Source organism: Vipera ursinii (assembly GCF_947247035.1).
Source record: "Vipera ursinii genome assembly, chromosome: 9".
Lineage (NCBI taxonomy): Eukaryota > Metazoa > Chordata > Lepidosauria > Squamata > Viperidae > Vipera > Vipera ursinii.
In genome coordinates, this window is record NC_139523.1 from 13,678,661 (window position 1) to 13,706,517 (window position 27,857).

Here is a 27,857-nt window from a genome sequence, read left to right on the forward strand (position 1 = left end):
TGACAGGTAAGCATCAGTTTACTTCTTTTCATTGAACATTTGGTTTGGACAAGTCTAGCACTTGCTCTATCTACATGGCACAAAGTCATTTGAAAATAAGAGAACAATAAAACATTAAAGTAACAAAAGAGGACATTCCTCATCGTGCAACAGCTGTACACATTTCGTTACTAGTCCTGTTTCTCCTAGGTAGAGGCAGGGCTTGAGCAAACTTGGACAGCCCAAACACTCTAAGCAGGATTCACCTGTTTGCTGAAAATCCTTGATAATTGCAATGGCAAATTTTTAACAGGGAACGTATCTGCCATTTTGAATGATTTTACATCCCCATTACATCTACTACTGCTTCTCAGACCTAGCTCCCTCCCTACAAAAATAAATGTCCATCTTACCCCAATTTAACTGACCCCTAGAAACAGGAATCCAGAATCCCCATGCTAACTAGGGTACTCTGCAAGCCCACATAGCAACTGAATGCCCAAGATGGAGAAGGCTGATAAGTAGATGAAACTAGCCACAGATCCACACGGATCCATTGATGGAGGATTCATAACTGCCTTATATCCAGTGACTGACATCCTTTTCTAAAAGAGGTATCGCAAGAACAGTTGCCTATTCAAAACTAGCTTCGCAGTGTTCTTAGATGACCCTGAATTTATCATGGCTAACTTCTTGTTATTTGCTTTTGCCTTTACAGGGACGAGGAACAGGAAGGGGACCAGCCGTGTCATCCCTTGCTTTACATGCAGTTTCAGCCGGTGCCTATCGTCTCATATAAAGGATTCCAGGAAAGCAGCTTTGGGAGAGTTTGGAGTGACAGTGCCAACACAAAAAGGTCAATGCTTTGATTTAGCCTCGGTGAAAGTCCACAGGATAGGAAACCAAACATTTTGGTAGCTGAGAGCATAGTCAGCAAATGGGAAGAGAAAATACCTGGGCTGGTGGTCTTTCCTTTAAAGGTCTCTCTTGCCCAAAATATGCACCCCAAACCTAACAAAATAAATAAAACAGGGGTTTCGGGGTCACTGTTGGGCCAAACAATGGGTGGAAATGCCAAGGGGATCAACCATTCCAGCCAATTAAAGGTCACACCTCTATGAACTTTGTAAGAGAGGCCATCTCTGGTAACATAGGAGAAGTCCAAGGCACGGGTCCTCAACCTTGGCAACTTTAAGACTTGTGGACTTCAACTCCCAGAATTCCTCAGCAATGCTGGCTGAGGAATTCTGGGAGTTGAAGTCCACAAGTCTTAAAAGTTGCCAAGGTTGAGGACCCCTGGTCTAGGGTATCTGACTCCAAATTACAGTCAGAACTGTGTCTATCCCATCCTTCCTTCTTCCCTTGCTGTTACAGATGCCGACTTTAAAGGTTACTTTCAATCTGCCTTAACAAACTATACTTTGTGATTTAAATAAACTGTTGATCCCCCAAGCGAGGCCTTCCAAATCCATGTTCTCATGACCTCAGAATCTTCCTCTGCTTTGGAGACTTCGCTAGACGTTGCCCGCGCAGGCACTGCCAAACCAATCTTTGCAGGCTTAAGAATGGAAAATTTACATTTCCTCAAACAAAAGCAGGGAGCAACCCACAATCTGTGGCTCAGTGTTAATGTCTGCCTTTGCATAATGTGACTGCAGAACACACACAGCCCTCCCGGTGAGGGGACCAAATATATCACCTGAAATAGTACAAAAGGCAGAATTCCATTTTAGTAGTTCATTCAAACCTACTGCGTTGTTTTTTTTTAAAGAGATATCTGATGAGAGGGGGTTGAAACGTCAGCATTTCAACCTTGCAGGCTGTTGTTCTTTCCTTGCTTTATTTCATCAGTGAACAGTTCAAAGGTTCTCTTATCTTTGGCTGCAACAGGTAGCAAACATCCTCATGTCACTGGCATATGGGTGCAAAGAGCATCAGCAGAACTGTAAAACAAAATGTTTTCTCTTTAATAATGCAGGAAATTGCGATCCAGTTGTTTTTCCACTCTGCACCAGAATACTAAATTCTGCACCAGCAGTTAACACAAATTGGGCATAAGCCAAGCTCCCGATGAAATAAGGAAGGTGTAGCACCATCACACGTAAGGAAACATAGTGCCAATAGAAGAGAATATTTGTTGCTCAGGGTTGAACTTGTGGGACCCTTGGTGCTCTCTGAGCTTTAGGGTTTTCTTTTTTATATATAAATATTTTATTAATTTTCTATTTTTACAAACAAGTGCTTAACAGACAACGTGTTGACTGGGTCTGTTCATAATTCTGTGGTACATAATAAGCTTCTTCTAACTAAATCCAATATTACACCATACAATATCTCCTCTCTTCTTCCAGTAATAAACATTTTTCCACATTAAGCAAATACAATTCTTACTGTTATTAATAGATACACAGTTATGTACAGTTTATGGTTTTCTTGCAGATGTTTCATTACCTAAATAGGTAACAACGGACGTTGTTGCCTAGTTTGGTAATAAAACATCTGCAAGAAAACCAGCAAATTCAGAGAGCACTAAAGACCTCAGAGAATGTTTGGGTGGAATTGTGGGCTTGTGTGATGATGCATCTCTTGGTGCCTCCTTCAAAGAGCTGCCTGTTTGTCTTGAGATTACACACTAACACAACAAGACACTTCAGAAGAGATGTGTGCGTGCTTTCCAATGCCGAGATATTTTGCTGGGATCGCACAGCCACTGCACACCCCATGGAAAAGGTGAAATTTCTGGAAGGCCTTACTACCTCCAAAGTGCCACTTCGCACTTTGTACAATGCAGACACAAAAAAGAACAGGGGTTGCGTTGCATTGGCACAGTGCTATTTGGGTCGCTTGCTCCCCCTTCCAGAACCTCTGAGTCTGGAGATGAATTACTGAATTTTTAAACTTTTTATCTATCAGATTTAGGGATTACTCATCTCACTTGGCTGGTGGGCAGTGGACAGCTAAAAGCATAAAAAAAACCATAAAAACATAGGTAATCCTCGACTTACACCACTTCACTTAGGGACCATTCGAAGTTACAACAGCACTGAAAAAAGTGACTTGTGACCATTTTTCACACTTAGCAACTGTGGCAGCATCCCAGTGGTCACATCATCAAAATTCAGTGACTTGGCAACTGACTCATATTTATGACGGTTGCAATGTCCCGGGGTCACGTGATCCCCTTTTGTGACCTTCTGACAAGCACAATCAATGGGGAAGCCAGATTCACTTAACAAGCCCATTACTAACTTAACAACTGCAGTGATTCACTTAACAACTTCCACTGTGGTGGCACAGTGGTTAGAATGCAGCACTGCAGGCTAATTCCACTGCCAACAGTTCGGCAGTTCGATTCTCACCGGCTCAAGGTTGACTCAGCCTTCCACTCTTCCGAGGTTGGTAAAATGAGGACCCAGATTGTTGGGGGCAATAGGCTGACTCTGTAAACCGCTTAGAGAGGGCTGTGAAGCAGTATATAAGTCTTAAGTGCTATTGCTATTGCTAACTGTGGCAAGAAAAGTTGGGAAAGGGGCAAAACTCACTTAACAAATGGCTCAGCAGCAGAAATGTTGGGCTTCATTGCGGTCATAAGTTGAGGACTGCCTGTACTGCTGCCCTTGGAGGTCTTCTGGCCAAAGGGAAGATGCATTACCTCAAATTTAGGGATTGCCCATCTCACTTCACTGAACAACTCTGGGCAGCGTACAGCGAAAAGCATAAAAACCATATAAAAATACTCAGGCGATGCTAATCATCTGCTTCAAGCATTTACTAGCAATTGTACAAACCTTCCAGCGATTGCCGCACTCATTGCAGAGCACAAAAGTCGTCATAGGCTCGTCGGCGCTTCGGGTTTGCACCTGATTGTAGGTGCAGTTCTTTTTCTTGCACTTTCCGCACTGGAAGAGGTCGGTGGCAGTACCCCCTGTCTTTGCCATCTGGTGCTCTCGGATAGCTTCTTGGGTCATGGCGTTTCTTAGCTCCTTCAGTTCATCACTCGCCATTTCCTGCAACGCACAGCAGCATTCACTGCACCAACTGCAGCAGCGCCCGTTTAGTTAGGCAGATGTCATCAGAGTTCAGTCTTGCTAGCCCTGTTCGGTTGCAAAGCTAGTGGGAGCACTGGCACACAAGGCTCTCAATTTGGTTTTAACCTTGGTTAGGAGTTTTTTTTGGGGGGGATGACTTTATCTGATAGGTGAACCTAGTTAGTGAGTTATGCAATCCAGAAAATGCTTAATTTAAAAAGCTTGAAAGCAGGGTAAGGACACAGCCACAAGTTGCTACTTTGAGTTGAGAGATTAAAAGACTTGGATCAACTGGGCAGTAGGAAAGACCAATGGCTGAGCTAACCCATAATGTAGCCTGTTTGGTTTTGGCTTCAATCAGTTGCTAAACTAATGGTTGTAAAGTCAAGGACTACATATATACAGGTAGTTCTCAACTTACAACAGTTTCTTCAGTGACCGTTCAAAGTTACAACCTTTGCAGGTTGCATGAGCATTTTGCAGAGTTACAACCTTTGCTTGGCAACTGGCTCATATTTATACGGTCCAGGGGTCATGTGACAAACAGAATCAATGGGGAAGCCAGATTCCCTTAACAACTGGGATTACTAACATAACAACTGCAGTGATTAATTTAACAACTGTGGCAAGAAAGGTCGTAAAATGGGACAAAACTCACTTAACAAATGTCTCACTTAACAGCAGAAATTTGGGGCTTAATTGTGGTCATAAATCAAGGACTACCAGTACCAGGGTTACACTATGCTATGCTGTGCTAATCTATTTAGCCAACGACCAGCATAAAACTTGCATAAACCCAGATATGCAATAACTGTTATATATCATTAAAACAGCTGCTATATTTACATTTAAAATGCAATTAAAGACATAAATTAAGGTAATCAAGCTTAACAAACAGATACATTTAAGATCTGATGTGCCAGATCTCGATGCAACAGACTTTGCACGCTATAAAGCCAATCACTGTGACATTATCCAGCTTTTGCAGAGCGACACCATCATTCAACCGAAGCAAACTGCCCTGGTGACATCCTCTCTCATTTAACAGACAATCAGACGTTTCCTCCCCCCACAACTGATTTGTTAAATTCAAATTTTATTTGTATTATACAGGCCAGAGAAAAACAATGTACCGCCTCTTTCTACTGACCTCTGCCGTCATCTTTGCAATTAGGGCTGGCAGGATGGTTCCACACAGCACGTTGCGGCGCAAGCCAGGATTCTTGGGGTCCTTCAGGTTGCTAATTCTGCTCCTCACTCGGTTTCGATATTTCATATCTGTGCTCTTCAGTTCTTGGTAGATATGTGGCAGCATTAAGGAATAATGTTTATTTTAGTCTGGACTAGTTAGCTTGGTCTGGTGATTAAAATACCAGGCAAGAAACCTGTTGTGCCTTAGGCGTGCAATTTGGCTGAGTGACTTTGGGCCAATCCCCAGGAGACGGTGAGTTCTAGTCCCACTTTAGGCATGAAAGCTGGCTGAGTGACTTTGGGCCATGCCCCCTCTCTCAGCCCAACCCACCTCACAGGGTTGCTGTTGTGGAGAAGAGGAGGAAAAATTATTAAGTATATTCTTTGTCTTGTGTTGCTGAAGGGATAATAAAGGTGAGTTAAAAACTAAATAAATATGTGGAAAATGAAGAGAACATGCAAAAAAAAAGCATATCTAGGAATTCTTGGGGTTATTTCTGCTTTCTCATCTCACCCTTCTGCTCCAAGGGGTTCCCCCCATCCCTGAAGGTTTTGATTTTTGTTTTTTTGGGGGGGTATTCCTGCAAACCTGGGATCTTGCTGCTTCCTCCATCTCCCACACAGACAGAACAATCCTGCCCAAAGCAGAGACTGAGGATTGCCATTAGGCCTAAAACCTAGCTATATCCTTATATATTCCCATTACTCTCATTTTTAACAGTGCCTAATTATATTTCCAGAAGAGCGCACTTTCTGTCTGAAGCAGTAGGCAATTAGTTGCCATACAAAATTTGGACCCATCTTTTTGTCCTCCAAACGTTTAGAAAAAAAAATTTAAGAAAACATCTCCTGAATTTATACAATTCAAATGGCTAAAGGCAACACCTGTCCAATCTTAGCATAAGCCTTTCCCAGTCTGATGCATTCGCCACCCATACTAATAACCAGCAGACCCAAATGTCAAAAAGATATGATCTTCAATCTCAGCTGCCATCTTATCACAGTTGACCCCAAATTCTTTGTAATCATCTTTGACGGTGATGAAGAAGAGAAAGAAATGAAGACGGGGACAGAAGAAAAAGAATTGTTCAGCACAACCAGATGAAATTCAGTTTTGTGTCCAACCCAAAAAATTGAACTTCTGTGCTTAGATCAGGAATGTCCAACCTTGGCATCTTTAAGATGTGTGGACTTCAACTCCCAAAATTCCCCAGCCAGCGAGTTAAAATCCACACATCTTAAAGTTGCCAAGGTCGGATACCCCTGACTTAGTTTAGAAAAAAATAAATGCATAAAATGAATAACTAGTGCAAGAGCAACAATAAAAAAATTATAATTTCCTAGAGAACACCTCTTAATATCAATAATGCAACAAACAGTAGCAGCAGCAGAAAATAATTGTTTACTTCTGAACGTGAATTTTTTAACTGTGGATTGTAGTTTCCACTCTATTTGAACCAGGAGCATTTTCAGGTTCTGATGCTTTCATTAAAATGGTAAGCAGCCAACATCCATAAGCTCTGTCCCTTCCACACCCACATTTAATGTCGTGACACACACCCAAAAGGGCAGAGCTTGCATTGTGATGCCTCCATGCGAATGCCTCTGGTTTGGACTCACTTTTTATTTTATTGTTGCTCTTCATTTTATCTTCTTTTACCGACTGTTTTTATTTCTCTGCATTGTCTTTTATTGTCCTTTCTTTGGAATCTCTATGTGCTGCTGCCACGTGATGTGGCACCATAAGTAAAATCGATTCTATTGGTATTATCAATCAACTCATGGCACAGAAGTTAGAATGCACTATTGCAGGCTGGCTCTGCTTACTGCTAGGAGTTCAATCCTGACCAGCTCAAGGTTAACTCAGCCTTCCATCCTTCCAGATTCACTTAACAAGCACATTACTAACTTAACAACTGCAGTGATTCACTTAACAACTTCCACCGTGGTGGCACAGTGGTTAGAATGCAGCACTGCAGGCTAATTCCGGCGCCAACAGTTCAGCAGTTCGATCCTGACCGGCTCAAGGTTGACTGAGCCTTCCACCCTTCCGAGGTTGGTAAAATGAGGACCCAGAAGTTAACTTCTGACCCTCCCACCACCCAGGATGTTTTTTCCCCCCTCACCATCCATTTTCAGGGCTGCAGAGACCATCTCAATACACTTGTCCCTAATGGAATCTCCGGTCAAGTAGCAGGAGGGCAAGAAGCAGACAGAAGTCCCAAATGTTGGCGTGACAGGGCTGGCAGGCATCCTGGGCACCTCACTTCGAGATCTGTCATTTGATCTGAGCAGGACATCAAGTGAGATTTTTGTTTTAAATGAAAAATGCTATCGCGACGACCACTTTAATATAGCCTCTAACCCAAGACAGAAGGCCATTTGGGATCATAGAAGTCGAGAGCAATCAAATGATTTTGACAGCCAAACTATGCTACTCACCTCTTCCTTCCCTAGCTGCAAAAATCCAATAGACAGACATCAGAAAGCTAATTATTTGCTTTTTTTCCTTGAACCTCAGGTTGAACAAGCCGGAGCCTCTGCTTAATGGCAGGGCCTGTCCCAAGTTCCAATCTGGCCTGCTACTTACACTGATGTGATTAATCGGCATGTTCATACAGCACGCTTAACCAATTAGGAAGATTTAAGAGATGTATTTGTACAACTTTATGACTCTGGTTAACATAGTTTTCAGTTCAATCTTTGGTGCTTAGCTTACAAATCCAGCCTGACTGGTTGCATTGGTAAACCCAGCAAAAGGGATAAATGAATCTCCGGATTACAAGCTTTGTATGAATGCAGCCAACTTTTTTCAAAGCCAGTATTGTATGAGATGAAAGCTATTTCTTTTGTCTCTCACACACAATATTAGAACTTCCCATGGAAAACTTGTGCAGAATTCATAAGAAGCAAAAAATGAAGGCTACACAAGAAGTCATATGCCAACAGCCACAGGGCATATCCTTTCACAAAAGGACAGTTCTCTGTTTGAACATGTGCTGTTTAAAAAGCTGCCAGTTCATATTCTGGCCTATGGGAAAACACCTATAAGGAGGAGCAGCCAGGGATCTTTAAGGAGTTTATCCTACATAAAAAACTGGCTATCAAACTGAATAGGTACTCAAATTATTTGTTCACATAATGAGATATTTCATGTTCCTTTTAAAGTATTGGTATTATTTTCAAACATAAATCTTTACCAGAACTGCGCACCTCATACCCTGCAAATATGCCTGCAATTCTCATGATTTATGACTGGGATAGTGGAAGTTGTAGTCAAAGATATATGCGAATTGCCCATCTCTTATACAAACTACATGTGAAGCCTTTTTCTGTCCACTCTAAACAGTTGCGGTGAAGTTGATGGCTTAAATGCCTTTCAAGAAATGTCAGATAAAAACATAGGGAAGACAGGAAGGCCTGGAGGAATGTTGTCCATGGGGTTGTGATGGGTCCCACACGACTTCGCAACTAACAACAACATGTCTATTAACAACTATTTGTTTTAGGGTGATATATGACACATCCAGTTCTAAAGCACTGTGACAGTGAACAGCAGCTCCTGCAGAAGCAACTGAAGAAGGGATATTGTCTGCACACTCCTTTGATTGATCTGTTAAACAATGCCAATTGGCAATTGGAGCCACTTAAATTTTTTGGTCCTGCTCCATTCTTATGCCTCAAGGTTTGGCTGTCCTCCTCCATGTAGCTAATTTGTTCTGTTTTTCCTTTGGTTTGGAACAGCCCCAGCCCAAAAATACCTTTCATCTTTGCTATCCTCTTTGCTTTTATGAGATCCAGGAGGTGAGGCTGCTGGGTTGGAGCTGGTAGAGGTTCTCCTAGAGTGGATACAGAGAGGTGTATCATAACAATTTCAGTTCAGGTCATGATAATTCAAAGCACAATTTTAGGTCTTTTTAAAAACAAAGATGCAGCACAGATTCTCTCCATGCCAACATATGTGATCTTATCTCCTCTAAGGTAGGAGTATAAAAAGAGTTATTCCATCAATTTATCAGTGGAACGACTTGCCTCCAGAAGTTGTGGATGCTCCAGCAATGGAAGTTTTTAAGAAGAGATTGGATGACCATTTAACTCAAATGGTATACATTTCCCTGCCTGAGCAGCGGGTTGGACTAGAAGACCTCCAAGATCCCTTCCAACTCTTGTTATTCTGTATCTTGCTAGATCAGTGCGACCAATGTAGCAGAATTAGCACAAGGGCTTACCTGTCAACTGACAGTATCTTGGGAGAGGAAGTAGAGGAACCAGCAGTAGAGCTGGAAGATCTTGAATCTTTGGAATCCCTCCTTTATCAGGGGAAAAAAAGGGGGATGAAGAATATTGGCAAAGATGCATACATCGTTAGACCTCCTTGCCATAAAACTGAGTCTAACTGAGCCTAACGTTGATAGGGCTCGCAACCTGGGCGTCCTCCTGGATTCACGGCTCAATTTTGAAGACCATATAGGAGCCGTGACCAGGGGGGCTTTTGCCCAGGTTCGCCTGGTGCGCCAGTTGCGGCCCTATCTGGACCGAGATGCCCTATGCACAGTCACTCATGCGCTCGTGACCTCCCGGTTAGACTACTGCAATGCTCTCTACATGGGGCTGCCCTTGAGGACCACTTGGAGGCTTCAGCTGGTGCAGAACGCGGCCGCGCGAGTTGTGATGGGAGTTTCCCGACACTCCCATGTAACACCTCTCCTCCACGAGCTGCATTGGCTTCCGGTTGCCCTCCGGGTGAGATTCAAGGTGCTGGTGATGACCTATAAAGCCCTAAATGGCATGGGTCCAGATTATCTCAGGGAGCACCTGCTGCCAGCATCAATCTCCCATCGTCCTGTGTGCTCTCACAGGGAGGGCCTCCTTAGGGTGCCGCCAGTCAGTGAGTGCCGGCAGGTTATCCCTAGGGGGAGGGCGTTCTCTGTGGGCACGCCTGCCCTGTGGAATGACCTGCCTGTGGAACTCCGGACCACCCCTGACCTTCGTTCATTTCGCCGGGACCTAAAAACCTGGTTGTTTGATTTAGCTGGCCTGGACTGAGGGGTTTTAAATTTTAAAATTTTAAATTAAATTTTAAATTTGGGCTAACGTTATTTAATTCTATTTTAATTTTAACTGTATTCTAACTTTTGTACTGTTTCAACTGTTTTTAACTTTGCCCTGTAAACCGCCCTGAGTCCTTCGGGAATAGGACGGTATAGAAATCTAATAAATAAATAAATAAACTCAGTTTACGACTGTAATGACTTATAACAGAAGTTCTGGTCCCCATAGTAGTCATAATTCAAGGGCTACCTGCATCCTGTCAGTCAGAAAGTGCTTTGCATGCAACACTCCTATTCGCTCCCTGAAAGCTAAGGATGCTGTGGGCTACCGCATTAAAACCCATTAATTCTGGTTACAACGGATGGGGAGGGCAGATGGCCATGTATATAGGATGCAACATCATTACTGCATAACGGGCCAGCCCTCATTTGTAGAAAGCTGCACTGCAATTACAAACTCATTTATAATGCAACATTTGCATACACAAACAACAAGAATCACGGGGGGCTTTTGTACTGATGGCGGTGGGGGGGTGCTCCATAGATATGAATTTGCCTGCAGTCATCTGAAGAACGGTTCTCCTTTTTTCCTTTCTATTTCTTTACATCTTTTAAGAACTTTCACTGGTCAAGGGAAGATCTCTCCAGAGCCCGGAAAACATACCTCTCTTTTTTGAGCTCCACGTGTGACTTTTGGGAAGTAGAAGCATCTTTGGGATCTCTGCATAGGGAGAACAAATGTTAGACTGTGTGACATCTTGACTCCACAATACTCAGAGGTGACATCTTGATGACATAATAAATAACTGCTGTCTCAGCTCTGTAATTCACGACCGTAAGTCATTCCTCAGTCAATTTTCTCTAAACAGGATAATTACAGAATATCTGTCTTCTAATGACAAACAAAACAAAACAAAACCACCCACTGAAGCATAAGATAAGGACACTCAAACTTTACAGATAATTCGTCGACTTGTAACCGGTCACCTAGCAACCATCTGAAGATACAACAGACCTCCCTGGGGGTATTTAAAATCAGGTTCCAAAATTCCGACGCCCCAGCAGTCGTGTGACCAGGTTCAGCTGCCAGCCTGCATTTGTTGCCCATTTGCAGCACCCCACAGTCACATGACCAGGTTGTCAAGATTGACTCGTAATGCACCTCTACTTGCAGCTTGGCAACAGAGACAACCTGGGGGGTGGGGGTGGGGAATACTTGGAATCTATTGGGAGCTGGGAGGGAGGTGAGGAATGTATGTGAGCCTTTGTCAGCCTGAGAAAATCCCAAGACTTCAAGGCCGTGCAGCGGGGACCTTCTGAAGGCACAGACTTTTCCCAAAACAAAGCGAACGTCCTGGATTGGTGGACGATTGACAGGGGGTGCCCCAAATGGGGAAAAGGGGAAATTAATTATGCTGTTTTTTTGCACGAAAACCTCAGCGCTGACTTCGCTTCTTCTGTGCCCATATGGATCTATCAATAAAGCTATACTCTTGGTAAAAAAAAATGTCCTAAGAGTGTTTCTTCCGCTGCATATGCCAATGGGACGGTTGACACAGGTTTTACAATGGCTTTGCCAAAACCCAGCATTTCCTTCCAGTTTTCAGCAAAACTGGCCATAGTGAACAATTGGTTCATTTAATGACCACGGCATTTGCTGGAAAAAAAAAGGTCACAAAATCAGGTCAGGTACGTGGGTGAGCCATTTTGCAACCGGGCTCCATTACAGTCATAAGTTGAGGACTACTTGCCGTGGTGGGATTCAGCCAGTTTGCACCACTTTGGCAGAACCAGTAGCTAATTTTTTGTTGCCCAGGACCAGAACAGACTTCCAGAAGCAGCATCCACACAGAGAACCGGTTGTTCACATGTTTGAATCCCACCACTGACTACTTGTATTTCTTCTTCTTGCTCAGCTTTCTCCAACCTGATTCCCAGAGCGAAGTAGATTTGAGTTACGTAAACTTGTCAATTGCAGGCTTCCTGTTTCAAGGAAAAGGCCCATTTTTCCACTGGTGTACAAGAAGGCTGTTAGAACAAAAATCACAACATCTCCACCTAAACGTACAAGGGGATTAATTGGTTCTAAGTGCAAAAGCTGAATTTGCTTCCCTGTCATCTCAGTCAGTCTTGCTTGGAAGACTTACTGTCAGTTTGAGGCAGCTGCCAAGGAACCTGAAAATAAACAGGGTTACAACTAGGATTCCCTGGGGGATTTCTAAACTAAACTTGTGGAAGTTTATATTAAGTTTATAAAGTATCTGAAGGACTGTCTTGTCTTGTCCTGTCCTGCCCTTTCATCCTGGGAAAGGCGGCTGGAGATTTCCCATCTACCTTCCCCATCCAAGCAGAGGCAATTATTTCTGTGTGGTTGTCCCTCCCTTCCTTTAGAAGAGCCCCTCCTTCAACAACACCAACTTTTCCCTTGTTTAGAAAACCCATTAAAACAATGCTGTTTAATAGATCTCCCAGGATGTGAAGGTTATCAGAGAGATTGAGAGTCTATTGTGAATTCTGATTTCTTTTTTAACAGAGTTTATGATCTGCCATTTAAGAAATGGAGGTAGTGACAGATTTTATTTTCCTGGGCTCCAAGATCACTGCAGATGGAGACTATAGTCAAGAAATTAAAAGACGCTCGCTCCTGGGGAGGAAAGCCATGGCAAATCTAGACAGCACACTAAAAAGCAGAGACATCACCCTGTCAACAAAAGTGCGTATAGTCAAGGCTATGGTCTTCCCAGTTGCAATATATGGCAGTGAATGTTGGACCATAAGAAAGGCTGAGCGCCAAAGAATTGAAGCCTTTGAACTCTGGTGCTGGAGAAGATTCCTGCGAGTCCCTTGGACTGCAAGGCGATCAAACCGGTCAGTCCTAGAGGAGATCAACCCTAGCTGCTCTTTAGAAGGCCAGATCCTGAAGTTGAAACTCAAATACTTTGGCCACCTAATGAGAAGGAAAGACTCACTGGAGAAGAGCCTAATGCTGGGAAAGGTTGAGGGCAAGAGAGGAAGGGGACGAGAGAGAATGAGGTGGCTGGATGGAGTCACTGAAGCAGTAGGCATGAGCTTAAATGGCTTTTTTTTCTGGATGTGGAAAGACACAATGAAAACTGCGTATGAATAAGGCAAAATAAGTAAGCCTGCCGGTAAAGTACCTGGAAGGGGGGGAGGAGGGAGAGAAACATTTCTCTAGAACTGAATGTGGAGTTTAAACTTTTATGAGGTTACAAGTCAAGTGAAATTGCTAAAAAAGGAGGCAATAAAACATACAAATAAATCAGAGAGCAGAGGCATTTTTTATCTTTTAAGCTCATATTTACAGAAGATCCTACACTTTGCTTAGAAAGGGCAATCTATATTATTTATGAGTTTGGGTAGTAAGGCAGCTGAGAGATGAACACCCCGTAAGCAAGAAATGTACTGAGTCTCTCTTAATTTTGAAGGCAGCTGTGGGCCAGCAATTTTTTTTAATACAACTGCCACTCAGTGAGGACCTATTAATGCCATCTCTCTCTGCCTCAATAAAGTGCCACACTTCAATAGATTGTTTCTGCCATTGCCAGAGAAGGAAGAGGAGATTAAAAGGTCAGGTGGATGTTATCACCTGGCACAGCACAAGGACAAAGCTGTTGTATGCTGCTTTTGTTAAGGAGAGGTAACTACCATACATGGCCAACAGATGGCAGCACCTCTCAAGGCAGCACCTGATATGAAAAAAGCTAAGCAGGGACAAATGTGGCTAGGGTTTGGATGTGTTATCCTGGGGCTAAAAGATAGACCAACTATTTTCAAACTGTATACTTGATGGCATTCCATGAGAGACAGGGAAGGAAGGAAGGAAGGAAGGAAGGAAGGAAGGAAGGAAGGAAGGAAGGAAGGAAGGAAGGAAGGAAGGAAGGAAGGAAGGAAGGAAGGAAGGAAGGAAGGAAGGAAGGAAGGAAATCAGTTGAACACTGTCAATATTCTATTATTAGAGCTTTGCCTGGGAATTCTTTTTTATACAAGTTTCCACATTCAGCTTAATATGCTATTTAATTAAAGAGTAAAATGATATACAAATGTAAATGTGTTGATTTATATAAAAAGCCATCACTGAATAAAAAAGGCACAAAATTAATCTGAAGGAGAAAAAATGAAACATTGAAGGAACAAAGAAGAAGGGAAGAGCCATTGGGATCTACATCTTGTACCACCAATTCTATTACAGAATTGAAGAATATTCAATAAAAATTGGCCTCTTTTTACTCAGCTATATATATATATCCATCAAAGCAGAAGATGTGCTGCAGACTTCACTTAATAAACTTTGGAGGAACTTCCCAAAGCCATCAGCTCAGCTCACCTCTATCATCTTTCAAGCCGTGAGTTAGCCAGAGTCCAGGGACAATATCTGACTCACTAGCACTGAAGTGGAAAGTGAAATTAAAGAGGCTCTCCGGCAAAATAAAACTGGCATTTCACCAAGGACAAACAAGATCAAGGGAGAGACATTTTTCATCTTAAGAAACCTAGAAGCTGACTCCTATCCTGAGATAAGAATGGCGCTGAAGGCCTAATAATATTCTTTTAATTCAAAAAGCTGGTAATTACTTTTAAAGCTGTAAACCAGAAGGCGATAATCTTTTACAGACTGGAAGCTACGTTTCAAAACTACTATTTGCAGCTGTAAAGACTGTAATATTATTGGATGAGCAGAAATATTTTGGCTTTTTGGGGCGGATTTGAGGAGAGGTAACTATGTCCATTGTGTTGAAAAATTTCAGTAATCCCAACTCATGGGGGGAGGGGTGTTAAGGAAAGTAGTACCTTTTTAAACATGTATCAGGCAAATGTTGGAAATGTAAACACAACATAGGTACATATTACCATATTTGGTGGACATGTGATAAGGCTAAAGCCTATTGGAGAAAAATACATGTTTGGCTAGAAAATATACTAGGAGAACATGTAGCATTTAATCCCGAATTATTTTTATTAGGTATATTAGCAGAAAAGACTGATAAACAAAATACATACTTGGTTCTACATATCATAACCGCAGCAAGAATAAGCTACGCACAATGCTGGAAAAATGAACAAGGACCATCAGAAGAAGAGCTAATAAAGAAGATATTGGAATGCGCAGAGATGGACAGACTAACTATGAGACTAAAAGACAAAGAAGTAACAGAATATTATGAAAGCTGGAATTTACTTTATAAATGGTTGGAAAAAAGAACCAAAGAGTGAGATTTGTATATGTATTAATGAATTATAAACTCAGTTCACACGTTGTTTGGAAAATTAACATATGTATGTAAAGAATAAAAATTATTTATATAGTACCTGGCCAGCAAATCTTGTCATTTCTTTCTTAAACGGATCTACCCGCTGTAAGGAAAGTTGGCAGAAAGGGAAATTCTTACTTTCTCCCCCACAGAAGCTTGCAAGTAGGGAAAAAAAGGTCTTTGGATATCCAGTGAGGAATCAAAATGCAGGTTCCAAATCATCAAGTACAATATCTGTACTATTCATTGTTAAGAGTATGCACCAAAAATAACAGTAGGAAACATACCCCTGCAAATGAAGAGATGCACTCATATTTATGTATTTCAGAAAGGAAAATAAGGCATATTTATAAGTAATAATGTAAACAGATCTCAGGTTACTTCCTGCCCTCCTGTTAGAAAAAAACATTTGCATCTTGAGGTTCAAGGATTGCTGTGGGAATTGTCTGATACACTCTTGAGTTGCAAAGACACATTCCTTACATCTTATCTATCAAACAGTCTCATTCATCTGAACACTTGATCTCTCCCCCACCTCAAAAAAAACCTCTTCCAGGTATATCTCATTCCTTTCACATCTTTTAAAATAATTACGTTTCCAATTGCAGAGCATACCTGTCTGGTTTGGAGACCAAGGAAGAACTACTCTTCAGCATGACTTCATGTGAGGTGGATTTATTCAGTTTCCTAGAAAGGAAAACTAGATGCATGATCAAAGAACAATTATCAACCTGTGGATGAGGTCAGAACTTAGGGATTGAACAATCTTGCTCTTCAACTTGAGAAATTCACACTTCTCTTCCAGGTGCCTCTGTGAAGCCGCAGGCTTTCAAGTTTTTCTCCCAAGGCTATAACAATAACTTATTGATCAAAACCAGAGAGTGCGCTTTCTGTCTGAATTCAGATAAATCAAGATTGGCAACGGTTCTATGTGACTTTGAACACTTGAAACTGTCAATCAACAAGCAAACAGAAATCAGCAATCTGCTCCACCACCAACCCTGGAAAAAAATCACCTTCACCCATTTTTGTGATTTTTTTTAAAAAAAATTATTGTGCAATGCCCTGCTTTTTTCCAATTCCCCCATCAACCATAATTTTCATTTAATCATAATATCACCATTTACTAACCAAAATTATCCAGTTCTGTTTTAAGGCGAGACAAAGACAAATATCCAGCTAACTGAGTTTTTTTGTTTTGTTTACTAAAACTGTAAGATCTAGCAGTCAGATGCAAAAGATAAGTGACATTTAGGAAAGCCTGCAATCCCCTACATCAATTCTCCCCATTTAGGGAGTCCATTTCAGCACAGCCCAATTCTAGAAATTTGATTTCTGCACCAGAATTGAGCTGGAGACTTTAAGTATTAGTTAAAGCACTCCATTTCTTATACGTGTTCTTTCTTTCATGGGTTTTAACAGTCTGACGTAGGTGGAAAAATATTTTGTGGTCAGAACTATCCAACAGTGAAGAGATTTATGATCCATTACAAATAACTCACAAATCTACTTGTAAAAGCTCTTCTGATTTCAAGAGGCTGTCTTTGCTGTGAAGGGGATGGATGCCCCCCACAACTGCAGACAACCCTGGGAAAGAATGAACTGCCCCAATTTGTGCCCTCCATGCACTCTGAATCAAACCCAAAGCAACGCTCATCCTTATGAAATGCCTTCTCTTAACCCCTTTCTACTTTAAGCAAGTATCTCTAAGCCTTGCTTCAGTGATTCCCCTCCACCTCAAAAGATGTCTCTTTTCCAGTCTGAGCAGTCCAGATACACTATAGCAAGTGTTTCTCATCCTCAACAATATTAAGATATGTGCACTAAAACTCCCAGAAAGCATGCTGGGTGGGTAATTCTGGGAGTTGACGTCCACACCTTAACATGGCTGCGGTCGAGAAATACTGCATTAGAATGCATATCCTGTAAAACACACTCCGTTGGGAACTGCGAATCTTCTATGTCAGAATATCTTTTCTTATCCAGTTAAACTCAATCCCAAGGCAGTCCTTGACTTACTATCACAACTGGGACCAGAACGTCCATTGCTAAGCAAGATAGGTGTATTAAGAAAGTTGTGCCTGATTTTATGACTCTTTTTGTCACAGTAATTAAACGAATCACTGCAGTTAGGGGAATTATGCATTCCTTAAGCAAATTCAGCTCACTCTATTTGATTTTGCTTATCTGGGAATATTGCAAATAATAATCACACGATTTTGAGTGACTGCAACCATCCATAAATACACACATCAGTATGACTGCCACATGCCTGAATTTTGATATTGTGACCGTGGGGATGCTGTGATGGTTTTAAATGCGAGAACCAGTTGTAAGTCACTTTTTCCAGTGCCGTTGTGACTTTGAACAGTCACTAAACAGATGGTTGTAAATTAAGGACTACCTATGTAAGTCAAGACTTAAGCATCCAGGCCAAAAGTACCTGAAAAGGTTAAATCATGGCAACTGGACCAAAGTTTATTAAACCGAGACATTTCGTTACTCATCCAAGTAACTTCTTCAGTCAAAATGATGATTTGGCCTAGATGCTTGAGTCTTCATTTACATATTGCAATACATTTTGGGGAGAAACCCATGCAGTTGGTATGGCAAGGATTACTACAGTCCAACAGTTCTCCGACTCTCTGCCTAACTAAATTTTTATTTTAACTGAAGAAGTTACTTGGATGAGTAACAAAATGTCTCTGTTTAATAAACTTTGGTCTAGTTGCCATGATTTAACATTTTTAGATACTGAAGGACTACCTGCATTCGATTCTGCTCTCTCAAGTTTACCCATCACAGATAGATAGGTAGGTAGATAGATAGGTAGGTAGATAGGTAGGTAGGTGAATGGATGATAGATAGATAGATAGATAGATAGATAGATAGATAGACAGACAGACAGACAGACAGACAGACAGACCTTTAATGTCATTTTTTTTACTTTGGGCACAATGGCACACATTAAAAATGAGATTTTGTTGCTTGCTCTCAAAGGTATGCACATACATAGCACACATTTAAACATGCTATATACAATATAGGTATAAACCTACACACTTACATATAAATAGTAATATGAATATTAATCATTGTCCATCTTGAATACATAGTGGAAAGAGGAAGCTTGAGAGTTCACAAGGTTAATGCTGTATGGAACGAAACTGTGGCTGAATCTAGACGTTCTGCTTCAGATACCACGAAGCCCCCTCCTCCCGGAAGGTAACAAGGAAAACAGGTCGTGAAGAGGATGTGTAGTGTCCCAGGCAATCTTGTGGATTGTATTGCAAAACAGTGTTATTCTAGCTATTCGTTGCATGACTGACAGATTTGTGTAAACAGCTTGAGTATGCCAATACCTGTCTTTCTGCTTTTCGTCAGGACTTTTGCAGACATCCACAGAGTTGGGAAGTGCCCCTTCAGCTTTCCAGCCGGAGAGAGCTTTATCTTTCTCTTTTTTCCCTTTTTGTGTCTCGGATGACTCTGAAAGAAAAAGGGGGCATTCAGGTAGAATTGTAGCCAACTGAACAGCATAAGGACACCACACAGTCACCATGAAAAGTACCACAGTCACCCAAGACCTTGGTATTCTTCCTTAGGTTGGATGGGTGAGGATCAAAAACTTTAAAGTAAATTTCTTGTCTTTGAGAACAGGGGGTTGCAATAAAAAATCTGACTCCCCAATACTAACTCCCTCCCCACGTTGTGCCATTACATGCCATTCTACCTGTCAAAGGGGGGAAAAAGTGGAATTAAGGGCAAATGTCACTTATTTCTAAATCCCTTCTTTCATACAATGATTTACATTTGTGCTATTTTTGTCCTGCATATTCACAGTTAAAAATAACAGGCAGGGGTGCAATACATTGAAAAACTAGTTGCAATAAATAAGGTTAAATTTTAAAAATAAGTTACACTATTTTTCAAAATTATTGTAGACAGATCATCTTTAAAAATATGTTACAGGTTATACCTAGTTTAAAAAAACGCCAGGATAAAAGGACCACCAAGGCAAACAAGAGGAAATGGGGCAGATTAAAGCAAACTGCAAAGCGATTTTGTATGTATCCAGGATGCCAGTCCATCATTCCCTTCACATCTAAGAATTCCCCAGATCTGCATTGGCTGGTTGGCATTTCTCATCACCCATCATAAAGAACAGCTGGATTCTTACCTAATAGCCTCTTCCAGTTTTTAATAAGAAGTTTAGCCAGAGCCACCACTTCCTTGTCTGAGCAATGCTTACGCACTGTGTTGACAGCCACACCGATTTTGGTGGTCTGAAACAAAGCAAAGAAGGATTTGCACTACTGGAATCTTTTGTGGGGAGAAGAATCTCAGTATCCCCATTTTCAAGTCATCGTTGCAAGGGATGCCAAGACAGAGAAGACCTTTCCCTGTTCAAGATGCTGCATTTCCTTAGTTCAGGGGTAGGCAACCTCGGCTCTTTTATGACTCATGGACTTCAACTCCCAGAATTCCTGAGTCAGCTGCTGACTCAGGAATTCTGGGAGTTGAAGTCCATGAGTCATAAAAGAGCCGAGGTTGCCTACCCCTGCCTTAGTTCTTCCTCACCTCCAATGAAAACAATGAAAAGTCATGTGTCCAATTTATTTATTTACTAGTTTGATCCATTTACAACCCCACCCTCAACTGCCAAAGTGGTGACAATGCATTAAAAAGATCCACATGTATCAAGGGGGGTAGTGGATTGTCAAAATCTGAACAATCGGGTGCAACTATTATGAAAAAGAGATGGGGGTTCATTTTGACATCATGCAGATTCTGGTGCTCCCTGGCAAATAGTCCTGACTGAAACCAAGCAAAAAGAAAATGATAAACTATTGAACAAAACCAGAACAACAAGAGTTGGAAGGGACCTTGGAGGTCTTCTAGTCCAACCCCCTCCTCAAGCAGGAGACCCTTTACCATTCCAGACAAGTGGCTGTCCAGTCTCCTCTTAAGAGCACTCACAACTTCTGGAGGTAAGTTATTTCACTGATTAATTGTTCTGTCAACAAATTTCTCCTTAGTTCTAGGTTGGTCCTCTCCTTGATTAGCTTCCATTCATTGCTTCTTATTCTGCCTTCTGCCTTTTCTAATCCTGGTAATAACCAGTATTACCACATTGGGTAATGGGGAGAAAACACCTTAAATAAACAAGGGTCAGACAAACTCTGACCCAATTCGTTGCCACATTTGAGAGATGTGATCTTCAAGGGAAGAAGGGACACAAAATAAGTGTTAACACTCTCCTCAGGTTTTCCAACCATCCACCAGACTAGAACTGAAGGATGGCTGATGGACATCAAACGCTGGATGGCACTGGATCACTTCTCTTCTCTTCGCCTCCCTCTCACGGCTGTTGAGAACACAAAGTAGATACGTGGAATGAGGAAGTCCCCCTGCACTGCCTCTGCAGTTCCTGCAGGAAAGCTAAAATTAACCTAACAGAGGCTGACGACAACCGTTAGAGATGCCTCTCTCCCAGGCTGATTTTGCTGCCAGTAATTTGCACTATCCTTACCACGGGCATATCAAGCATGTAACAGTGTGCTTAACAACCATGCAGTGGCAACAGGAAGTGCTGTAACTGCTGTCACTAAGTGGCACAGTAACATGACATCTTGCTTTACAACTGTGTTGCTTAGCAACAGAGTTGCTGGTCCCAATAGCCATTGTTAGGTGAAGACTGCCTGTTTTAGTGCTGAAACACTGTGGAATGCTTGGAGTTAAATGGGCCGTGAAAAAGGTTTCAATCTACATTTCCCAAGACAGGGGTCTTCAAACTTGGCCCTTTAATGACTTGTGGATTTCAACTCCCAGAATTCCTCAGCCAGGCACGCTGGCTGAGGAATTCTGGGAGTTGAAGTCCACAAGTCATCAAAGGGTCAAGTTTGAAGACCCCTGGTTTAGGTGATGCATCTTAACTGAGAAAGGGCCCTGCAGGTGAGGAATGAAGAAGTCCCTTAGCAACTGCATCCCTTGGCAACAGCCACCTCTTTGCTCGCTTGATTAATATTTTGAAGAGTCTTATAACTTAAAAAAAAATAGACACCAAGCTAGCATGCTGAGAAGCTCCAGCTTCTAGGCATTATATTTATTTCCTGCATGGCTTTAGACAGACGTCAAAAATAAAAATGGTGTTTGGCATCCTGGCTTCGATATTTCTTTTTATTCTTTAAATTCCAACAAAAAAATAATAACAATAGTGGTAATAAGTGTGTGTGTGTGTGTGTGTGTGTGTGTGTGTGTGTGTGTGTGTGATGCAAACAGATAGCTTCCAGGCTTAATGGGACATGCTGGCTGAGGAATTCTGGGAGTTGAAGTCCACAAGTCATCAAAGGGCCAAGTTTGAAGACCCCTGTCCCAAGAGAACAAAGCAACCCCAGCCTTACCTGCAGCAACTCAATGGTCATGGTGCAGCTATTCAATTTCTTCAACAAGTCCAGGGCACCTTCCTAAGAGGGGGAGTGGGCAGAAAGAGCACAGAAGGCATCATTTAGACTTCGTTTTCTGTTTTTCTATCTTTTTTTCATCCAGGGCAAGTCCTTTAAAGGTTCCATGAGAGCAAAACGTGCTAGCTTCTGAAGCAAAGAGAGGTCGCAAATGCTCTCGTAAAAACGCCTCCCATCTTGAATGCAGCCGGTCACAAAACATTCGCTTTTAATTTCATTTTTAGCCCACCTTTATTTTATAAGTAAGTCAAGGTGGTGAACATACGTAATACTTCTTCCTTCTCCTATTTTCCCCCAAAACAACCCTGTGTGGTGGATTGGGCTGAGAAAGAGAGGCTGGCCCAAAGTCACTCATTTGACAGCTCAATAGCGCCTCTAATGGTGGTGGTGGAAAACTCCTCTTCCATAGACTCCATCCAGCGAGGAATCCTCGGTGCTCTCTGAGCTTGGTTGTTTTCTTGCAGATGTTTCATTACCCAAACTGGTGCAGTCAGTGCACTGATGATGTTACTTAGCTTAGATCCGTGGTGGCACAACTATGGCATGCGTGCCACAGGTGGCACGCAGAGCCCTCTCTGTGGGCACGCGTGCTGTCGCTCCAGTCCTAGGCCTTCAGATGGGTTTTATAAAACCTTTTTGCCTTAGGCCTCTGCCGCCGTGTGCAAAAAAAAAAAAGGTTCAATCAATCAATTTCAACTTCTCGCAAAGTTGGAATTGATTGATTGAACTTTTTAGTCTCACCCAGTCTGCCGTTACCACCGCAGCCACGCCAACCCAATGGGCCACGCCTACCCAATGGGCCACGCCCACCCAATGGGCCACGCCCACCCGGCACCCAACGATACATAAGTGGGTTTTGGGTTGTAGTTTGGGCACTCGATCTCTAAAAGGTTTGCCATCACTGGTTCAGATAATGAAAAGTCTGCAAGAAAACAGCCAAGCTCAGAGACAGCCAAGGACCCCTCATTTTAACCCTGGGCTAGAGAAATTCTCCTTGTTTTTTTGTACTCCATCCTGTATTAAAACACCGTAAGTAAAAGAAGTGGTAAAAAGCTTTCATAAAGTACTGTATACATCCAGATATCTTTTCCGAGCCTGCTAGTAAGTAAGCTCTGTTTCAACAATATCATCTCCCATCTGAATGCCTTTGAGGGCTAAAGATAAATCCAATATATAATTTTGCCATCTGTCTCTTGCATAGATTTAATTCCCAGCAATTGCCAATCTTCTACTCATTTGGAAAGCTAAGGAAGAGCAGAAAGGAGGGGGGAGTGGAGGAGGAAAGAGAAAGAGAAAGAGAGAGAGAGAGTGATAAAACATATGCTTCTTTTTGTTCTTGTCTTCATGCTGTAATGTATGGATATCAGAAACGGAAGGGACATTACACTGGGCCATTTTGGTCACACGATGATCTAGAGCAGGGGTAGGCAACCTTGGCTCTTTTATGACTCATGGACTTCAACTCCCAGAATTTCTGAGCCAGCACAGCTGGCTCAGGAATTCTGGGACTTGAGGTCCATGAGTCATAAAAGAGCCAAGGTTGCCTACCCCTGATCTAGGGATAGGTAAAGTTTCCTCGGCTAAAGGCCACACATTATTCATTCATTCATGCCTCTGTACACCACCTACTCCATATTTCTATGGAGCACACAATAAAACCGTTAAAGCATCAAGAGACAAAACATTTAATACGTCGTCGTGTGCTTGCTAACTCCATCTCCTTGGTGGTGTAGAGTCAGCAAATGGTAGACCCCCGCAAATGGCTTCCCCACCAAGACTGGCTGGGGAAACCAAAAAATAGCCTGGAAGAAGGCAGTGGCACATTAAAAACCCAAAATGCAGTGGTGGGATTCAAGTATGTGAACAACCGGTTCTCTGTGTGGATGCCGCTTCCAGAAGTCCGTTCTGGGCCTGGGCAACAAAAAAAATCAGCTACCGGTTCTGCCGAAGTGGTGCAAACTGGCTGAATCCCACCACTTCCAATATGCATGTGTCCATGACATGATCAAGAGCCAAGCTTAACAGGACGAGATTTTTGTTTTTCTACAAAAAGCAAAATGGAATGAGAAACATTGACAACACTGCAGTTGGGACACGTTTCAAAAATGAGCAGCATGTTTGCTTTATTGTCATCCTTATCCCCTTTGGCTTATCCTTTTTATTCCAGAAACATATTGAAGCTGAAAGCTTGCAGCCTTTTCAAGATCCACTGGCTGTTGCTTAATATTGAAGAAAATTAGTGGCCTGTTTCACCCAGGCTGGCCTTCCCCAACTCAAAAGTTCTAGTCCTGCTCCAACATAGGACGTCCACCTTTGTAATTGAAGGAGATCTAGGAAAATAAGATTAAAGAAGTTGTTTGTAGTCCACCCAGGCTAGAACAAAGTTTGCAAGGGAAGTCAAACATTAACCTCCAAGTCTAATCTTGCTGTGGAGAATGCTCAGTGCTTTTCATGCTTACATTTCTGGGATTTAAAGGGCTAAAGCCTCCGATTCTAACCAAATGTGCTGCTTCTGCTGGCAAAAATATATCGTTCAGCTTAAATAGGTTTCTGGAGTAAATATCATAAACCACAGGGGATAAGGATGACAGTGAAGCAAAGATGATTCTCATTTTTGAAACGTGTCCCAATTAAGTGACTAGCCTTTTCACCTTTTTTAAAGCAGGGGCACCTTGCAAGAACAGAATAGCTGATAGAAGCAGCCCCCATGTAAGAATTATAAAATACTACAGGTGGACAAATTTTGTTCACTTGTCGAAGCATCAATTAGTCTTTTTTCTGCTTCCAGATTCAAGACTTCTTTTTAATTGAACCTTTGAAAATGCTCAATGTGAGCGTTTCAAGTCAGATGCTTTACCATTTTAATCTAGTATATGAATTATACATCTCTTTGGGGTTTCTGTACAGCATTGTTGTTGCTCTGTTAGGTCTGCATAGGTTCCAGAAGCCAAGGAACACATTTCAGGGAGGGGGCACCAAATGAGACAGACCACATCACATATATAGGAGAGAGTTGATTTTTGGAAAGGAACCGGATTTACTTTTTAAGTGTCATTTGTCTATTTGGGGATTTATTCTTTTTCATATGAAAAATGGTAGAAATTGTCTTGCATTTTCAACAATCATGCCTAGTGCGACTTCTGAGAGACCAAAAAGGAAAGATGAGGATCAGGTACAGTTCTTAAGCTACAATTAGCTTACTCTAGTTTAGGCAGTACAACAACAACAACATTGCTACCAGCAACAAAGTAACCACACTCACTATGAACAGAGGTTGGCCAGTTATAGAAGAGTGAGTCACTTTGGTCTAGTGCAGAGGTCTTCAAACTTGGCCCTTCTCTGACTTGTGGACTTCAACTCCCAGAATTCCTCAGCCAGCATGCCTGGCTGAGGAATTCTGGGAGTTGAAGTCCACGAGTCATAAAAGAGCCAAGGTTGCCTACCCCTGGTCTAGTGGTTAAGGCACCAGGGTAGAAAGCATGAGACCATGGGTTCAAGTCCCACCTTAGTCATGAAAGCTAGCTGGATGACTTTGGACCAGTCACTCTCTTTCAGCTCACCTCACCTCACAGGATTGTTGTTGTGGAGAAAATAGGAAGAGGAAGGTGTGACGGATATGTTTGCCCCCTTGACGTATTTGTAAAAATAATAAAGGCAAGATATAAACAAATACAAAAAATATCAATATCAGCAACAAAGTAACCATGAAAAGAGAGGTTGGGCAGTTGTAGAAGAGTTGGCCCTGGAATGGATTTGTTGAACCAACTTGAATACTGCCAGTGGAAAAGTCTACATACAGCCAAGGTCTGGCAAACATCTGATGAAGCTGAAGCATGTACTGTTGGAAGAAAAGCAGGACTGCCTCCTTCCTACCTGCTGGCTCAAATCAAAACAGATTTTGTAGCTTAATTATACACCTCTTAAGATCTTGTTCCCTTCTCAACCTCCAAGAGCCTTTAGCTGAGACCTTGAATGTGGTCAATAAATAATCTAGATTAACGTCATAGTTGCCAGTAAATATCTACTTGCCTCCAGATGTTGTGGGTGCTCCAACACTGGAGGTTTTTAAGAGGAGACTGGACAGCCATTTGTCTGAAATGGTATAGGGCAGGGGTAGGCAACCTTGGCTCTTTTATGACTCGTGGACTTCAACTCCCAGAATTCCTGAGCCGGCCATGCTGAGGCGAAAGGGAGAGGTTTCCAAGCTGAGCCATGCTGGCTCAGGAATTCTGGGAGTCGAAGTCCACGAGTCATAAAAGAGCCAAGGTTGCCTAGCCCTGGTATAGGGTTTCCGACTTGAGTTAGGGGGCTGGGCTAGAAGACCTCCCAGGTCCCCTTCCAACTCTGTTATTCTCTCATACTAGTAGGAGAAGGACTCTTCCTGCTTCACAAGGGTGCCATTGGCCCCTGGTGTCTTCCAAAATTTCAGGCTGGGTTGTGTCATGTTCTGTTTAAGAAATAGGGATGTGGGCCAAACCACCTTATTGAAAGCAGAGAGTGTACAGGGGCCCCTTCCCCTTTCCCCTCCTCCTCCTCCTCCTCCTCCCCTGGTATTTCTACTTCTCCCAGACTATCCCTGCCTTAGGAGCCCTGCCCAAAGATCAAATTTAAGAGCTCCAGCCTTTGCCAAGCACCTGTTCCCCCAAAGCCTTCCCTTCCTCCGTCAGGAGGGTCTGGGTCTCAACGTTGACTGCAACTCAGATGCGACTTCTGCTTGGTTACACACGGGGGGAATGGGGGGGGGAAAGAAAAAGCTGGAACTGAGAGGAAGTAGATAGAAGAGGTCACCGAGTGACTGGGTACTGACTTAGCCAAGGTTACATGAAGGTAACCCCCTTCTCCTTCCTCCCCTCCCCTCCCCCGCGCGTGTTGCAAGATGCACGCCTCTCTCTGCCTCCTGAACAGTTTGCAAACCCACCGAAAGCAGGAAGCGCTTGAAAACAACAACGGCGGATTACACAAACTCCAAAGCCTGCAAAAGCCCGCCGCGGTTGTGTAGCAAGCGAAAGCGCAACCTTAGCCGCCGCCGCCGCCGCCGCCACCCTCCCCGAGCCAACGCGGACACAAGGCGTGCAAACGCGAAGTTTTCGCTTACCGTGTTCTTCCTAGACACCATCTTCTCCAACTTTTTGGCCATCCGGATTAGCTCCTCCGCTTGCCCCATGGCTTCGGCCGTCTAAACGGGCGTCCAACAACGCTTATCCCCCTCCGCCCAGGTCCAGAGATACGTGTTGGTTGATGCACACGTATGGATCAAAACACAGCTCGGGGCGTTGGAGGGGGGGGAGAACGACCCGCCGCCGGGTCTGTTTTCATAACACGTCTTAAGGTTTCGGGGCTTCGATTTGTTTATTTAGGGAGGAAGGGGGGGGGAAGTGCTTGTGGCGTTAAAAAGAGGGTGGGGAGAAAAGAAAGGAAAAGTTTTTCGCGCTAACTAAACTACAAGTTGGACCAAGGGAAGAGAGAGCAGGAGAAAAGGGGGGAGTAGCGACCCAGGGACTTATAAACGACGGCCATGCAGTCGAAATACCACCCTGGGACTAGCTAAATATAGGAGCCAAGGATCAACTGGTGGAAGAAAAAAAATTGCAGGCAGGGCGAGATGGGCGGCGATTGAGACCACGTGCGAAGGGATGTGCTGAGCTCCACAGGGTGGGGTTAAAGCAGAGAGACCTTCCGGAGGAGCTGTTTCAGGGTTTGAAGGAGGCCCAGCTGCTTTGCGATGCTATTGACGCCCCTCCCTAAGGCAGGGGTCTTCAAACTTGGCCCTTTGGTGACTGCTGGACTTCAATTCCCAGAATTCCTCAGCCAGGCACGCCGGCTGAAGAATTCTGGGAGTTGAAGTCCACCAGTCACCAAAGGGCCAAGTTTGAAGAC

General features: G+C 42.8%; 1 protein-coding gene across 3 annotated transcripts; it reads right to left on the reverse strand.

The window, feature by feature from the left end:
• Positions 1–27,681, reverse strand: TCEA3 (transcription elongation factor A3). Of its 3 annotated transcripts, XM_083369952.1 has the most exons (13): positions 27,076–27,674; positions 21,921–21,983; positions 19,697–19,802; positions 18,882–19,005; positions 16,135–16,206; positions 10,914–10,970; positions 9,428–9,508; positions 8,960–9,037; positions 7,325–7,485; positions 6,165–6,227; positions 5,158–5,306; positions 3,768–3,986; positions 1–1,922 (listed from the first exon to the last, which is right to left on the reverse strand). In XM_083369952.1, exons 1-13 carry the CDS (start codon positions 27,142–27,144, stop codon positions 1,914–1,916), a joined length of 1,251 nt encoding a protein of 416 aa, XP_083226078.1. In that variant the 5' UTR covers positions 27,145–27,674; the 3' UTR covers positions 1–1,913. The 3 variants fall into 3 exon arrangements, with proteins under 3 accessions (XP_083226078.1, XP_083226079.1, XP_083226080.1); XM_083369953.1 differs by lacking the exon at positions 1–1,922 and having other exon boundaries at positions 3,890–4,017; positions 27,076–27,681; XM_083369954.1 differs by lacking the exon at positions 1–1,922 and having other exon boundaries at positions 3,934–4,073; positions 27,076–27,681.
• Positions 27,682–27,857: the final 176 nt, after the last annotated feature.

Bases quoted from the DNA above. Each gene is read 5' to 3' on its own strand.
- TCEA3 (XM_083369952.1), bottom strand. From the start codon at position 27,144: ATGGGGCAAGCGGAGGAGCTAATCCGGATGGCCAAAAAGTTGGAGAAG. The intron at 9,038-9,427 runs GTAAGCCCTTGT...TATCCACTCTAG, and splicing joins AAGATACTGTCAGTTGACAG to GAGAACCTCTACCAGCTCCA. The intron at 7,486-8,959 runs GTATTTTTGGGC...TGTCCTGCTCAG, and splicing joins GAGGATAGCAAAGATGAAAG to ATCAAATGACAGATCTCGAA.